General features: G+C 33.0%; 5 protein-coding genes across 6 annotated transcripts; 3 read left to right on the top strand and 2 right to left on the bottom strand.

Moving 5' to 3' along the window:
* The first annotated feature begins 288 nt into the window (after nt 1-288).
* On the top strand, nt 289-2,284 carry LOC101900357 (acetyl-CoA acetyltransferase, cytosolic). Its single transcript, XM_005176721.4, has 6 exons — nt 289-447; nt 618-739; nt 806-918; nt 983-1,412; nt 1,497-1,682; nt 1,750-2,284. Exons 1-6 carry the CDS (start codon nt 402-404, stop codon nt 2,029-2,031), a joined length of 1,179 nt encoding a protein of 392 aa, XP_005176778.1. The 5' UTR covers nt 289-401; the 3' UTR covers nt 2,032-2,284.
* Nucleotides 2,285-4,293: 2,009 nt separating this feature from the next.
* Nucleotides 4,294-7,511, bottom strand: LOC101900528 (5'-nucleotidase domain-containing protein 1). Its single transcript, XM_005176722.4, has one exon. It carries the CDS (start codon nt 6,666-6,668, stop codon nt 5,199-5,201), a length of 1,470 nt encoding a protein of 489 aa, XP_005176779.1. The 5' UTR covers nt 6,669-7,511; the 3' UTR covers nt 4,294-5,198.
* Nucleotides 7,512-9,070: 1,559 nt separating this feature from the next.
* On the top strand, nt 9,071-10,503 carry LOC101900705 (acyl carrier protein, mitochondrial). 2 transcript variants are annotated; one of them, XM_005176725.4, is made up of 4 exons: nt 9,071-9,210; nt 9,290-9,437; nt 9,718-9,843; nt 10,144-10,503. In XM_005176725.4, the coding sequence occupies exons 2-4, from the start codon at nt 9,300-9,302 to the stop codon at nt 10,321-10,323; spliced, it is 444 nt and encodes a 147-aa protein (XP_005176782.1). In that variant the 5' UTR covers nt 9,071-9,210; nt 9,290-9,299; the 3' UTR covers nt 10,324-10,503. The 2 variants fall into 2 exon arrangements, with proteins under 2 accessions (XP_005176782.1, XP_005176781.1); XM_005176724.4 differs by lacking the exon at nt 9,718-9,843 and adding an exon at nt 9,899-10,024.
* A 1,323-nt stretch (nt 10,504-11,826) lies between these two features.
* LOC101888459 (augmin complex subunit msd1) lies at nt 11,827-12,607 on the top strand. Its single transcript, XM_005176738.4, has 2 exons — nt 11,827-11,966; nt 12,027-12,607. The coding sequence occupies exons 1-2, from the start codon at nt 11,921-11,923 to the stop codon at nt 12,443-12,445; spliced, it is 465 nt and encodes a 154-aa protein (XP_005176795.1). The 5' UTR covers nt 11,827-11,920; the 3' UTR covers nt 12,446-12,607.
* LOC101888626 (augmin complex subunit msd5) lies at nt 12,436-13,293 on the bottom strand. The gene has a single exon (XM_005176739.4). The coding sequence runs from the start codon at nt 13,228-13,230 to the stop codon at nt 12,463-12,465; it is 768 nt and encodes a 255-aa protein (XP_005176796.1). The 5' UTR covers nt 13,231-13,293; the 3' UTR covers nt 12,436-12,462.
* Between the last annotated feature and the right edge of the window lie 1,649 nt (nt 13,294-14,942).

The raw sequence follows: 14,942 nt of genomic DNA on the forward strand, positions 1-14,942 counted from the left end.
CAAATGGTTTCATTAGAAACGTCAGATACTAGCTAGGATTGAAATATACAACTGTACAACTTTTTACGACGATAAACGATTTTCCCTTTATGATATCGAAAAAAATTGCAAAACTTGTAGATCCTTGCAGGTTCAGGAACAGAGCAATAATTGCATGACTTTACCTTCTTAATTCTACCATGGTATGAACTAGTGTTAGGTGGGAAAACTACAGTTACAAACTTGGCAACATTGCTATTCAAACACACACACCCATGCATATATACTTACAACTTATGATAAATAAAGATGTTTGTTTATATTGGCTGTTCTTCGAGTTTCGATCACCAAGTCGAACGTACCGGGGCGCGAGTTAGGTTAATTTTGTAGATTTTTTAAATTTTCTAACTAGAATTGCTATCATGAGTGAAAATGTGTACATAGTGGCTGCAGCCAGAACACCTATTGGTATGTTATCCGAAACTATATGTATTAAAATAATATCAATGAGATAGCAAATTGACGTTATGCGATATCAAACGTGTCCACTTAGTTGGTCAAAGTGCTTTAAGTTAGATAACTTTCTCTTTTCATGTGTACTTATTAACTTTCTTCCATATGTTTACTTTTGAATGTAGGAAACTTCAATGGCACGTTATCGAAATTAAAAGCATCTGATTTGGGAGGCATTGTCATCAAAGATTTACTTAACCGTGCCAATGTCGCGCCTAATGACGTAAACGAGGTTATAATGGGCCAAGTAAGTACTTGTAATAAATTTGAACAGCTTGAAACCTTACTTATATATATATGAATTTATTGAAAGGCTCTGACTGCCGGCCAAGGACAAAATCCTGCAAGGCAAGCATCTCTATGTGCTGGTCTGCCTATAGAAGTCCCCGCATACAATATTAATATGTTATGTGGTTCAGGTTTGAAGTACGAGAATTAATATCCGATTAAGATACAGAATTCAAGGTAGTAATTGATTTTATTCCCATAGAACAATTGCATTAGGCTACCAATCTATTCGCTGCGGTGACTCTTCGATTGTTATTTGCGGTGGTCAGGAAAATATGAGTTTGGCACCACATGTAATGCATCTACGCCAAGGTGTGAAAATGGGCCCTGCCACTATGTTGGATTCCATGACACACGATGGTCTTACCGATGCTATGGAAAATATACATATGGGTATTACCGCAGAAAATTTGGCTAAACAATACAATATCAGCCGAGAGGAGCAAGACAAATACGCAGTTCGATCGCAGAATTTAGCTGAAAATGCTCAAAAGAGTGGCTTCTTTGACAAGGAAATCACCCCCGTTGAAATTACTGAACGCAAGGGCACAATCACATTTGACAAGGATGAATATATCAAGTGTGGTGCAAACATAGAAGGGTTGCAAAAGTTAAAGCCTTGTTTCCTAAAGGTATTTTATTTGTTATAATATTTAAAGCAACTTCGACTGTCTACGTTATGTTTAAACTTAACTAATATGTTGTTATTTCTGTAGGATGGTACAGTGACTCCTGGTAATGCATCGGGAATCAATGATTCAGCTGCTGCGGTATTACTGATGTCGGAGCAAGAAATTAAAAAACGTAATGTAGTTCCTATGGCAAAAATCGTAGCATGGGCTCAAACAGGTATCGAACCAAATGTAATGGGTATTGGACCTGTTACTGCTGTTAATGCTGTGGTATGTACATAAAATATATATATATATATATATATCTAAGAATTAATGTTTATTGGATTTTTTCTAGCTTGCAAAGGCCAACTGGTCTAAGGATGACGTTGACTTGTATGAACTCAATGAAGCTTTTGCTGCTCAATCGTTGGCGGTTCTAAAGGGATTAGATTTAAAGGAAGATAAAGTGAATATAAATGGTGGAGCAATAGCTTTGGGTCACCCCATTGGAGCATCTGGGGCTCGTGTCTTAGTCACATTGTTGTATGCTTTAGAGCGTACTGGAGGTCGTAAGGGTGTCGCTAGTCTTTGCATTGGAGGAGGCATGGGAATTGCAATGGCTGTGGAAAGGCTTTGAGATCAATTAAAATCATTGGTTATCAATAATAGCTCAATACATTACAATTATTTTATAAATATCTTATGTTAATAGTTTTTCTGTAATTGCCCAATGATCAAAGTCTTATTTCTAATTGTTGTGAATGGCAAAATAATACTTTGTACATTTCTACTGCGTTTCAATATTTGTACTTTGCTTATATGTTTTGAAAAAATATTATGCATACATTTTTGTTGTCAATCTATTATATTACTGCTCGTCTACACGTCAAGATATTGTTTATTTTTTTTTTTTATTTCCGGATACATACATTTAGCATACTTATCATGACGCAGTCATTAAAAGGTAGGGCAGGTTGATTACATTTGAAAATCATATCTCTGATGCCAGGGTCTTTTCACTTCATGTTTACTTTTAACACATGCAGCAAGTACTAGAAAATATGAATTTAAATTTCAACAGAATTTGGAAATGTTCAGAATTATTATGTGTATAATTATTTTTTAAACAATACATGCAATACAAAAATGTTGTATGTGTTTTGGCATTGCATAGCTAAAGGTGTGCATACATAAGCAGCTTGAGGTCTTCGCATGGCATATTTCGTGCTGTCGTTTTTACTTATAATTTGACAGTAATACGTCCAGCATGTCCCACATCTTGAAAAAATTGAATATTTTCGCGATAATATTCGGCATTTTTTCTGATGCCACGGTCGATTAATACAAGCGGAGAGCGACCATAGGCTGTTATGGCGGCCCACACCATCACCATGGCCGGCGCTTGAGTTCTGGTGGCCAAACGAAGGTGCACATTTTCAGCTGACCTCTTAGGCAAGTAAACACGATCATTTTGTTTATTTACAAACTTCTGGACAACGAATTTTTTCTCATCGGAGAAAACCAAATTGGGCAGTTCACCACTTTCGGCCAAGCGAAGCAACTCTTTAGCTCTTTTGAGACTATTTTCCTTCTTTAGCGCTGTAAGTTCTTGCACTTTTTGGACTTTCAATGGCTTTACCCCGAAATCATTTTCAATATTTGGCGATATGTTCAGCTCACGAGCCATTTTTCGGCCACTGCGACGAGGGTTTCGATCAAGTCGCTTCTTTACTTTTCGAACCATTTCTGCTGATGTTGCTGTTTTCTTCCGTCCACTTCCTTCACGTCGGGCTACGCTACCAGTATCATGGTAACGAGTGATGGTACGAGACAAAAAGATTTATTCACATTTAAATGCTGGAGTGCTCTAACGATAGCCACTTATGGTTTTCCAGCCAAATAAAAATAAATCACACTATCACGCTTGAATTCCATCACGAATAACTTTTTTCTGGAGTTCAGTGTTGCTTATAACAATTTCACATCGTATGAATTACGACAAAAAAGCGATTTGATATTTTCATACATAGACAATGCGCAAATATTGTTGAAGCCATTCAATTAATGTCTATTTTCGATCTATATGATATTATTCAACAATTTCAGATGAAAATATTGACAAGTTAAAATTCGAAAATAAACTTTGATTAGCTGTCGAATTCAAATAAATATGTATGTGTTCTATTAATATGAACGTTAATAATACACAACCATAGAAACATATTTTCGGCTACTCATTCAGCTAAACTTAAAATAGCAGCAGCCGAAATCGGAGCTATTGCTAATTTTGTGTGCTTTTTTGTTGGTTAGGGCTAAATAAAAATAGCTGTCATGTCAGAAACGAGCTAAATAGTATTCGTCTGAGCTAAATAGCTGATCATGTGCAGCTTTAGCCTTGGCTACAAATCACTGAAAGGCTAGGCCTGATTTCATTAGGTGCTGGCTTTTAAACCCTGATTAAATCCCATCTTCAAACTCAAACTGCCTACATATTAAAGTTAGTTAGTTAAAAAAGACTGGAAAAAATCGGAAAACACCAGACGTAAAATTGCAAAATTTATAAATATGCAAAGCATTTATTTGTGCTTAGTCATTGAAATTCCATGAGGAAAAATGTTTTCTGTGTGGGTGAACCATTAAGATATTCTAACAGAAAATGCAATATATGTACTATATTTGTATATTCTTGATACACAATCTCTCTCAAATATACGCTCTTTAACAAACAATAGAGAATAAACAATGTGTAGAGGTTGTGTAGTCGTCTATAACAAGTTCAAAGTTCGTTCTAATAAATATTTCTAAAAACATATTTGGAAAAAACTCATCCCAAATGCAATAGATTTTAATCAAGGCATTCCTTTCATTTGTTATTTTCCCATTGAAAAACGAATGACAATTTTTGAATTGAAAAAGCAGTTTATTGTTTATTATGTTTATTCTGTTTGGACAAATGTTTTTAAATATTCTATTAAAAACACTTGCCGTGTTATCTGATACAAAACAAATATTTCACTCAAGTGTGACGATGAACTATTCCATAATAATATTTACAAAGAAATGCATTTAAGATTGTTTATTACAATTTTATTTACTGATATTTTACGTAACTATTACATTCCGTGAATGAAGTGCGATTGAGACTATTTGAAAAGTATTATATTTTAACAAGATTGTTCTATATTGATTTGTAATTGGAATCTAAAATAAAAAAATTATTGACATAATTTTTGGTAACACAATTATCTATTAGTAAACATTATTTTACATATTATCTTAAATTATAATTTAATTAAATATTAGAAAAACCGTTAAAACTGGGACAATTGAAAGTACTTTTTAATACACGTTTACAAAAAATCCCAGAGGAGTATGAGGAATATTCTGAATCAAATTCTTTTACATTTAATAGCAACTAGTAAATTAATTGTTAATTAATTAGTTAATTGTACTCATTTAAGTGAAAATATTTGACAATAAATTGGCTAATAAATTACATCAAGCTAATTTATATTTAGTAAAATCTTTATAGCATTTATTTAAAGGTACATCAATGACACATTTACTACTACTATTTTTGCTAAATGTACGAATTTGCAACAACAAATAGTGTTAACGTACAGAATCATTTTTTATTAGTTTTAATGAAAATTGTTATTTATCTAAACAAAATAGCTTACAAATATTTTTTGTATGTATTATATTATATACAAACATATTATTTGTTGTACGAAAACAACTTTGACTAATTGTGTGTTAATAATTCTAACATAGTCATCTTATTTGCAGTCAATTTTATCGTTTTTATAGATCATTGCAAACTGTTGTATAGAAACCTTGAGAATTTGCGCATAGTATCTTATCTGTAACAGGTACGGCAGCTATAACATCCATGCTAGAAACACACAATCGAGAATATTTTTCCATATTTTTTGACCACAAAGTCGGTGCTCCATTTATGCTAAAATATGAATCCCATTTTGTGGAATGTACAATATTTTTATATTCATAGTTATTGTCATTTTCTAACAGTTCTTCACTCAAGGCTATTGTATCCATAGATGCTTTGGTAAATGGTGTATATACGTCTTGTATTAAATTATCACCGACGTACAGGCAGCGAGTTTCGTTATCTTCTTTTCCAACAACATTTTTACTTAGACTTGTTTTTAATTGCTGCCAATTTCCCTGACTATAACAAGATCCATTTGTGGCAAGCGCATCTTCCAGCGACAACTCGCTGCCCTCTACTTCTGTTAAATTCTTTACTTGTAAAAATTGACGTTGCATATAAAAGAATCCTGGTTTCTTGCCAAAAGAAACGACTACATTAAACAGTTTTTTCCAATCAGCACCCAAGGCATAGGAAGCCGTTAAATTGGCAAAATCAATATTTGAGCCAGTTAGTAAATACAAAGCCTTTCCTGAAGATTTTAGTTCACGCAACAAATCAAGCACTTTATTATCTGTTTTCACGAGGTATTTTTCTGGTTCATTTTTTAAAGCTTCAAAATAAGGACTTTCTCTGTTTGCAAAATTTTCCCTCGTATAGATTTTTATTAGCCCTGATAATAAATCAGGCCATATTTCATAGTTATTCTTTTCTAGAGGGTTCTCATTTTTTTCTGATAGTTCGTCAATAGTGTCAACAGCATGACCAAACACCAAAGACGCTGCAATATCAAAATAATCCAATAAACTTCTGAGTTTTTCCGAAACAGGACCATTCCACGCCGATAACGGATCGTCAATGTACTCTTTGGCTATACTCCAAATTCTTGCCTTTCCATATACCGCTTCTATTTCCGACTCTTGGAGAGATCGTGTACCATGTGCAGCTTTCAATATCTTTCCGTCCTCACTTAATTTTAATAAATTACCCCGTTCAGTGTCAACTATTAAGCCTTTTTGTATAAAATCTCTGTTAAATTGTTTTTGCAATAATTCACGTGGGTAGCTTCGTTCCTCCACTAAATATTTCACCAACAACTCGTATACAAGGGGCACCATATTACTGAGATTATATCTAAGCAAGGTACCGTCCAAATCGAAGCCTATGATGTCATAGTCAGCCATACGGAACTCTTGCAAACTTGACATTGTATGATTGAAGCGCAGGGATAAATGCTGGTGATGTCTTCGTCGGAGGTCACATACACTACTTAATCTACCCGCAGCTGTAGTCAATCTAATATTACGTAATTTCACAAATGTAAACAAACACGAATCTACTTTGGTACTAAATTGTACAAACCGAAGGCTTGAGCTAAACATTTTTTTTAATAAACTTAACTATTCTATTATTTTTCTATTCTAAAACTTCCAATTCGCGATTAGAGTATTTTTAATCACTCTCTTAATTTAACAAACAAAAATTCAACATTGATTGTAAACAAATCTATGACGTCGTATTAAAATAATCGGATATTATTTGCATGTCACTAAACAACAAAATTGGCAGCACTACATTCTAATCAGAATGACAGACAGTGGCAACCTTATTTAAACGTCAATACATTAACCATAGATGTGTATCTTATTTTCTGTCATGATTGAAAAATCAATAAACTCACATATAGGAGTAAAAAAATAGTTTTTGTGTTAATTTTGATCGTATTTTTGTATATAGGAGGAAATTCGATTCAGGAAATTTATTTTAAAATTCTTGTTCATTATTTTGCCAATCTATGCATTAAGCAACGTTTACAACAGCCTTTTTATACCCTCCATCCTGGAAAGGAGATTTTGTAACACCTCCTGATATTTGTTGCTTGATAATTTTTACCAGCTTATGTACGTAGACCTACGCTTTACTATAGCTCCTACATAACGGTAGCTTCGTATATTCTAACGAATTTGTCTGAAATTTGATATTCGTTGTTCGTAATGTGTTCCTGCTCGGGGCAGAACATAAACACAAGCATCTGATTAAAAAACAGTTGATAGACACAGCAAAAAATTAAACAATTTTTTACTAATTTAAACGTCAATATATTATGCAGTGTTCAAATAATAAAAATGTATTTTTATACCCTCCACATATGTTAGATATTTTTGAATGTAGAAGCAAAACTAAAAAATAGTGTCACCTTAATGTTAAAAGGCCCAAAAATGTAAACAAACCATTAATTTTCAATAAATTATTTAAATGTAAAAGATGGACATTTTTGGAATTTCATCTATTAATTTCAAAATACAGAACAGGTAATTTTAATTCAATGTTTACTTTTCAACTACAGATTTTTGCAACACTTCAAGGAATTCCTGGCAAATAGTGGTAAAAGCAACATCCATTATCAATATATACATATTATACTACTAAATACTAAATTTTGAAAAGTTGGAAATTTGAAAAACACAAAAAAGTTTCCGCACAATCGGCGTTTTTAAGTGCATACAATTTTCTTATTCCATATCAAGAAAATTTTACACATTGCCCGGATGTGATATTTTCTATAAAAAGTAATATACATGGCAATACAATAAAGGTTATCTGATTTGCGAAATCGAATACGGCAACCCATTTCTGAAGCACTCGACCTTCTCATTAAAAAAAAAATATTTTCCTATCTAAAATATTTAAGTAAGTCGAGTGAAGTATTTTTCAAAAATAATAAAGAATCTCTTTGGGAGGAAATACATAAAGCGCATATTTGGCTTGCTTAAGGTGGGAATACATAAAGCGCTTATGTCGCTGGCTTCTTCGGAAAAGAAGCCAAAATCGAACTAAGTCAAGTCTTTGTAGTTGAACAAAGGAGTTTTATGTTGACATAGTTCGTTTTGCCCCTAGGCTCCTTTGTTAATTTCTGAAGAAGCCATCTGATGACTTAAGTGCTTTATGTATTCCTACTTTTATTTTCGGGTTCCTAGGCAAGTAAAAGCATATAATGTTCCACATCTTGGAAAGACGAACTTTATTTGCCTTGTATTTTAAATATATAAGATGATCGAAACCCGCGTCGCAGTGGCCGAAAATTGGCTCGTGACCTGAACTTATCGCAATATTCCATTCGGCAAATATTGAAAAATGATCTCGGGTCAAAGCAATTGAAATTCCAAAAAGTGCAAGAACTTACACCGCAACAGAAAGAAAATGGACTCAAAAGAGCTAAAGAGTTCCTTCGCTTGGCCGAAAGTGGTGAACTGCCGAATTTGGTTTTCTCCGATGAGAAAACATTTGTTGTCCAGCAGTTTGTAAACAAACAAAATGATCGTGTTTACTTGCCAAAGAGGTGAACTGAAAATGTGCACCTTCGGTTGGCCACCAGAACTCAAGCGCCGTCCATTGTTATGATGTGGGACGCCATAACAGCCGATGGTCGCTCGTATTAATCGACGGTGGCATCAGAATAAATGCCGAATATTATCGAGAAAATAATCTGGAGGGTGTATTTAAGCCTCGGGCAAGCAAATATTTTGGCCGCAGACCTTGGACATTCCAAAAGGACTCAGCACGCGCCTTCAAAGAATGGTTACAAAATGAGGTTCCTCGCTTCATTTCCAGCGCACAATGGCCACCAAAATGAGTGTTATGGCTAAGTAGAAAGATAAGTAATGTCACTGCCTAAAAATTACTTTTCTTTCCGACAAACTTTACACGTGTGACCTGGGCCTAGCGAATCTGACCACATCGTGTAAAATAAATGAACATATGATTATGATAGGAAAGGTCACTACTCGAAGTCTGGCAACAATAAAAAAATATGAAATACTGGTAACATTTATGAAAAGAACTTCCCATTGTTTTTGACATTTCAGTTGCGGAGGCACAAGTTTTGCAGAAGTTTTTACATAATATTCTTCTTGTAAATTTCGGGTAAAATTAATTCTTAATTTTACGGATTGTGTTTGAAAACGTTCGAAACTGCCTACTTATTATCGGTTCTGTATTATAGGTCTACAAAAATGTCGCTGACTCAAATTGCCCGTAACTGTGCCCGTATGGCTGTCAGAGCCAATGGAATACGTGCTATCACTGCCCAACCACAGATGCGTTTATTGCACAGATTGGTCGCACCTGCCATGTGCAATGGTGTAACACAAGTAAGTATTGATGCGGGAAGAATCATTCTAAAGGTCCAAACCCAAGAATATTCTCCAAAAGATTTCATAACCTCACTTTCGGCAAGAAAATCGGATGAGAATGCCTTGTTATTGAAAGTTAATGTTGGGAAAATTGCGTTATCAGATTAAATGAAAAAGTTCAATAACGACAACATCTCATATTGGCAAATATTTTATAGATATACTATTGTATTTTAATAAATGAATCATCTATATGTATTATAGATTGTATTAATATATAACCGCTTATTGTGTTTAGAGCATTTTAAAGCCCAAATCAGTAGCCGCACAAGTGCGTTGTTATTCCTCTAAGCTGACAATGGAGGATATCAAAGATCGTGTATTGAAAGTTGTCGGCTCTTATGATAAAGTTACAAGCGAACAGGTAATTAATTGTGTTGAGTTTTACTAATAAATTGTTTTCTTCTTTTTGTTAATAGGGTAGCAAAAGCTGGCAATGGCAAACGGTACGCAATTATTCTGCAAAACCACCACTAACCCTGCAATTAATTAATGAACGAGTTTTGCTCGTCTTGAAACTGTACGATAAAATTGATCCTAGCAAGGTAAATTTCAATTCCATCAAGCCTTTGCCAGGCCAACATTTTGCTTCCTTCTGCAATATTTTATTAATATAGAATATTGTAATTTTTAATTTTAATCATTTGTTTTTTCTTCCTTAAAGCTTCGTGTTGAGTCTCATTTCATCAATGATTTGGGTTTGGACTCATTGGATCATGTGGAGGTTATAATGGCCATGGAAGACGAATTCGGCTTTGAAATTCCAGATTCGGATGCTGAGAAACTCTTGAGGCCAGCCGATATTATTAAGTATGTCGCCGATAAGGAAGACGTATATGAATAAATGTGTTTACTGTCAAACATAACTTTAACATCAATAAGAATATAAATAATTTAAACTAGAAAGCAAATGTAATTTGAACTTTTCTGGCAAAAGAAAGCTTATCTGAAAAATACAGCGTGTAAAAATTACTTCTAAATGTTAAAACATAAATATAACAAAATAGTTTTAATTTAATATAAATACATGATTTATGGGAAAATCTTTTAATATATAATAGTTATTTTATGTTTGAAAAAAGTAATTTATACAGCTAACACAATGGAGAAAAGTGGACTCAAGTTCAGTTTAAGTATTTAGAGCTTTTGGGAGCCCTGAAACGAATTATATTGGGAAAGTCAATACATCCATTGGAATTTACATAGTTTTAATTGTTTTGGAACTTAACTACGAATATTAATGCAAAGGTCTTGAGGTCAAGATTACAACGAAATATATAAAGCTAAAGAAGTTTAAACTTTTCAAAATATGAGCCTCAAAATTCCACAAATACAATTAATGCAAACGAAGCGCATCCCATACTTTGGGAAATATGCCTTATGGAAGATAAAAACACTTATAGTTATTCTGCGGCAGTGTTGTCAGAAACAACCAGAACAATTACAAAACAGAAGTTCCGTCAGAAAAATATTCAGCGACTGGAATATAAAATGATGCATTTTCACAAAATTAAATCCATCTCTATTTCCGACAAACAATAAGGACATACTCATATCGTCCGTTGTTTGGTTTTAAGAAAAGTATTAAAAAAATCTCGCTCATTTTAATTGACTTAGACCATAATTATTCCCTATTATGTATTTGTGTGTTACATGCATTTTGATATTTTTTTTCCTTTGTACACATCTTATTTGGCTTTTATGCTCCACAAAGCCGTAATATGCACTCTTTGAAAATATTAATTCATAGATGTAGCTATCATATATATTTCACTCTGAATCAAGGAAGTCTAGAAACGCATTTGCAGATAAATTATGTTAGTAGCACCATTAGAATTACACTCAAAAATTTAGGTTAGTTACAAGTAAAGGACTTTATTCTATAACAGTAGTCAAAATGTTATGTTCCATTATATAACTAATTCAAAGTAATACGATGGCAAATTACGCATTTGGGAATTTAATCCATATTTACAGATGAAAACGACATTTTGCTTAGAATGTAAAAGCTTTTACTATGATAACGGAACAATTATTGCAAATTTTAGGTTAACCAGACACACCTAATTGCTCAGATCCAGGACTGGATTCAGAATCTATGATTAAATCTACTATAAATTGGATGTTTTCTTAATCGGCTGATGATGCTAACTAAGTAAATTTTTCCTGTAAGATTTTCTAAAATCTGAGTAACTCAACTCTCAAAATTGGGTTATCTGACATTTTTTAATATTTTGTTAAAAATATTGGGATCTCCTATACATACGATAGTTCGAATTACTGAATAATTTTTACTGGAAAGATGTGTACGAAAAGGAGAAGAAACTTCGTAATCTAGTTCCGATAGTTCCTTTCACGGAATATTATGTTTGAACTGTTTGATTTAATTCTACGCAATACCCGCCCAGTTGATTTGTAATATAATTATAAAGCAGAATAGAATGCCTATACAAAGTTGTTTAATTGATAAAATGTTGCAAGAGCTAAGTATGTGATACACTTTAACAAGAATATACGTCCCCACTATAAAAAATATATATTTTATAGAAAGAAGCCGCACATCCATGGAAATTCAGTCGCAAAATATGACCGACGTCCTGGATAAGTCCAATAGTGCATTACTACAAATAGAAGCATCGCGCACAATTAAACATGTTCAAAATTGTAAGGAGACCCAGCCGTTCACCTACAACAAGGAAACTATTAATGATTTAACGAAAGTAGTTGATAAATTCTCGCAATTGCTTAATATATCAGCAGAAAGTGGTAATTCTGCTGACGCCGGCACAAACTTTGAAGATTATTTGGAAACAGCCTGTCAACGGGCAGAATATCTGGGCAGTAATGTTCGAAGATTATTGGCCATTTGGGACACTGTGCAACAGATGAGAACATTGTTGTTACAACAGGATATGGAGTTGGACAACGATAATGAGGACGAAGAAAAAGAAAATAATTACGGTTGAAGCGCATAATTTATTTTTTACACATTTAAGTTAAATGAGTTAACAGAAATTAAACAATGAGAAAGTATGTCAATAACATTATCTAATCTTTGTGAATTATTAAATATTGGGTTATTTTGTTGGCAAAATAATCCATGATTTGTTCGTATAAAATTTAAATCATCCATTTTTTCCACCAACTCACTAAGAATTTTTTCCTCCTCAGGAGTTAGTGCTGGCTGACCCACCTTGTCGGAAGGCAAGAGTTTTTCCAGCTGCTGTGAAAAGTGACCCAACTGTTTTAGTTTTACCTCATAACCTTTTTCAACTGATTGTTGCTCCAATTCTTGCTGAACTTGTTTTAGTTGTTTTTGAAACATAATAAAATTTTTATAAGTATCAGAAGGTTTGACAGTTGGTTCCTCATACTTTGTTGCCAAATTTAATGAACTGGTCGAGGAATCCTTTTGGCTTAAACTTGAAGACAAATCGTTGATAGATGATGTAGAAGAACGGGATATAGTAGAGTTAGCCCTCTCGCGCATTGGCGGAACCTTTGGCTTAGTCTTTTGCAAATTTGGAGGATGTACATCCAAAAGTTTAAAAACTTCAGCAAAATTTTCTAGCTTCGGAGTTTTTTTCGTAGGGGTCACACACTCCTCATCAATTGCCTTTTTCTCGTCGTAGTAAACTTTATAGAAGTCTTTGAGGTCCGTAATATTTGATTGTTCCAAAGCAGTCTTAACCACAGACTCATATTTTTCATTTAAAGCTGATTCAATTTTATCGAAATCACTTGCAGACATTTTGCGGCAAACACCAAAAAAAACAGGAGTACAAAGTTGAGCAAATTAATTTTTGACGTCGATGTTTAGGATAGTTAATTTAAACTCAACTCTGTGTGCAGTGTTGTAGTTAATAATCATTACTACTGTGAATGTGTACTAATTATAAGCCAATTTTGGTGTTACCACTTTTTGCCCAGTTTTATATATTTCAAGTGCACCATTAAGTTATACGTAGCATTGAGCGATGTGCAAAGTATGGTATTATAGCGCGTTAACAAAGTAATTGTCTAAAATATGTGTAATACCGGAATGAGTGTGCCTATTGAAGACATATTCTGAGAACCGTTTTACAAGTGTTAAGATTGCCGGAAAAATTTAAGTTATTACTTGTTTCCGCAAACCTTACGAGTTGAAGTGAAAGAAAAAGTGACATTTACTTCATTTAAAAGATGATCAAATCTTATCTACTTCCATAGCAAAAGGTTATTTTGTTTCAAGGGAGCTCCGTATCTAAAGTTTCTGTATATCATTTATTTTGAAAAAAAAATGGTCACATTGAAAATACATTAAAACAAATATAATAAATAAATTTAAACAACACAAATTTAATATTGTATTGCCTTTGTCGATAAGCTGATTAATATATTAGTTTTATAACGATATTCACATGGTTTTTCTAGGTGTGCCCGACAATTTAGCGTATGGATTTATTGTTTTGAAAAATAAAACCAAAATATTTTCAAAAACAATGATTGGAAGACACGTACATTGCGGCTCGCGCATTGAAGCTATTAACCAGCTTATCCATGAAATTGAAACATTGAACATTTTGGATCATATTTTTGAGAGATAATCCAGGCATTCCATTAATTTTTGGTGCTATTTAACTAATTTTAAAAATGAGGAAAAATATGAAAAAAGTTAAAAAACTTGTTGTATATAATTTTGAATGAGTCTGACAGGAAGCGGGCATAGCCTCAGGGCTATATTTCTGTAGTTTTACGAAGCTGTTCTACCTCCTTATTGCACCATGGATATTCATAATAAAATTTCTTGAGAACTGTAATAGAAACATAAATTCCTTATAATCGATATTATGATTGTATAAAATTTGTTAGTAGATCGACCCAACAAGTTTAAAATACAAAAGAGGGTATTTATTTCAAATACTGCAATGAATCACGAATTTTGGGTAATTTACAATTTTCAACCCAAAGCAACTAAATGACATATCTAATCGTAATTTCTATACTCTTTGACATTTTGTTTCTAAGGCATAGTTTTAAGAATTTTTAATTTTTATAGATGATTTTATTATATTTTGTTTAATATTTATAAAAAGACAAATACTGCAATGAATCTCAGTTTTCGGGTCCGCTTCCTGTCAGACCCATTTAAAATTATATGAAACAAGTTGTTTTCATTTTTTTTCATATTGTTCCTCATTTTTAAAATGAGTCAAACAGCGTGAGAAATGAATGAAATGCCCGGATATTCTCTCAAAAACATGATCCGAACTGTTCAATCTTTCAATTTCATGCCTAAACTTGTTAATAGCTTTAATGCCCGAGCCGCAATTTACGTGTTTTCCAATCATTGATTTTGAAAATACCATACTAAATACCAATACCAAAAATACCATACTAAATACCATGGTAAAATTAAGAAGGTAAAAATCATTTCAAATAAGCATACACATATCTGCATTTACTGTAATTTACCTTGTCACA

The sequence above is a fragment of the Musca domestica genome, unplaced genomic scaffold, assembly GCF_030504385.1.
Source record: "Musca domestica strain aabys unplaced genomic scaffold, Musca_domestica.polishedcontigs.V.1.1 29, whole genome shotgun sequence".
Classification (NCBI taxonomy): Eukaryota; Metazoa; Arthropoda; class Insecta; order Diptera; family Muscidae; genus Musca; species Musca domestica.

What these genes read in the sequence shown, in the direction of transcription:
- LOC101900357 (XM_005176721.4), top strand. Translation starts at nt 402, where the DNA reads ATGAGTGAAAATGTGTACATAGTGGCTGCAGCCAGAACACCTATTG. An exon ending in TGCAGCCAGAACACCTATTG is followed by an intron (nt 448 to 617) that starts GTATGTTATCCG and finishes TTTTGAATGTAG; the next exon opens with GAAACTTCAATGGCACGTTA. An exon ending in TTACTGCTGTTAATGCTGTG is followed by an intron (nt 1,683 to 1,749) that starts GTATGTACATAA and finishes GATTTTTTCTAG; the next exon opens with CTTGCAAAGGCCAACTGGTC.
- LOC101900528 (XM_005176722.4), bottom strand. Translation starts at nt 6,668, where the DNA reads ATGTTTAGCTCAAGCCTTCGGTTTGTACAATTTAGTACCAAAGTAGAT.
- LOC101888459 (XM_005176738.4), top strand. Translation starts at nt 11,921, where the DNA reads ATGCCTATACAAAGTTGTTTAATTGATAAAATGTTGCAAGAGCTAA. An exon ending in TAAAATGTTGCAAGAGCTAA is followed by an intron (nt 11,967 to 12,026) that starts GTATGTGATACA and finishes TATATTTTATAG; the next exon opens with AAAGAAGCCGCACATCCATG.
- LOC101900705 (XM_005176725.4), top strand. Translation starts at nt 9,300, where the DNA reads ATGTCGCTGACTCAAATTGCCCGTAACTGTGCCCGTATGGCTGTCAGA. An exon ending in TGTGCAATGGTGTAACACAA is followed by an intron (nt 9,438 to 9,717) that starts GTAAGTATTGAT and finishes TATTGTGTTTAG; the next exon opens with AGCATTTTAAAGCCCAAATC. An exon ending in ATAAAGTTACAAGCGAACAG is followed by an intron (nt 9,844 to 10,143) that starts GTAATTAATTGT and finishes TCTTCCTTAAAG; the next exon opens with CTTCGTGTTGAGTCTCATTT.
- LOC101888626 (XM_005176739.4), bottom strand. Translation starts at nt 13,230, where the DNA reads ATGTCTGCAAGTGATTTCGATAAAATTGAATCAGCTTTAAATGAAAAA.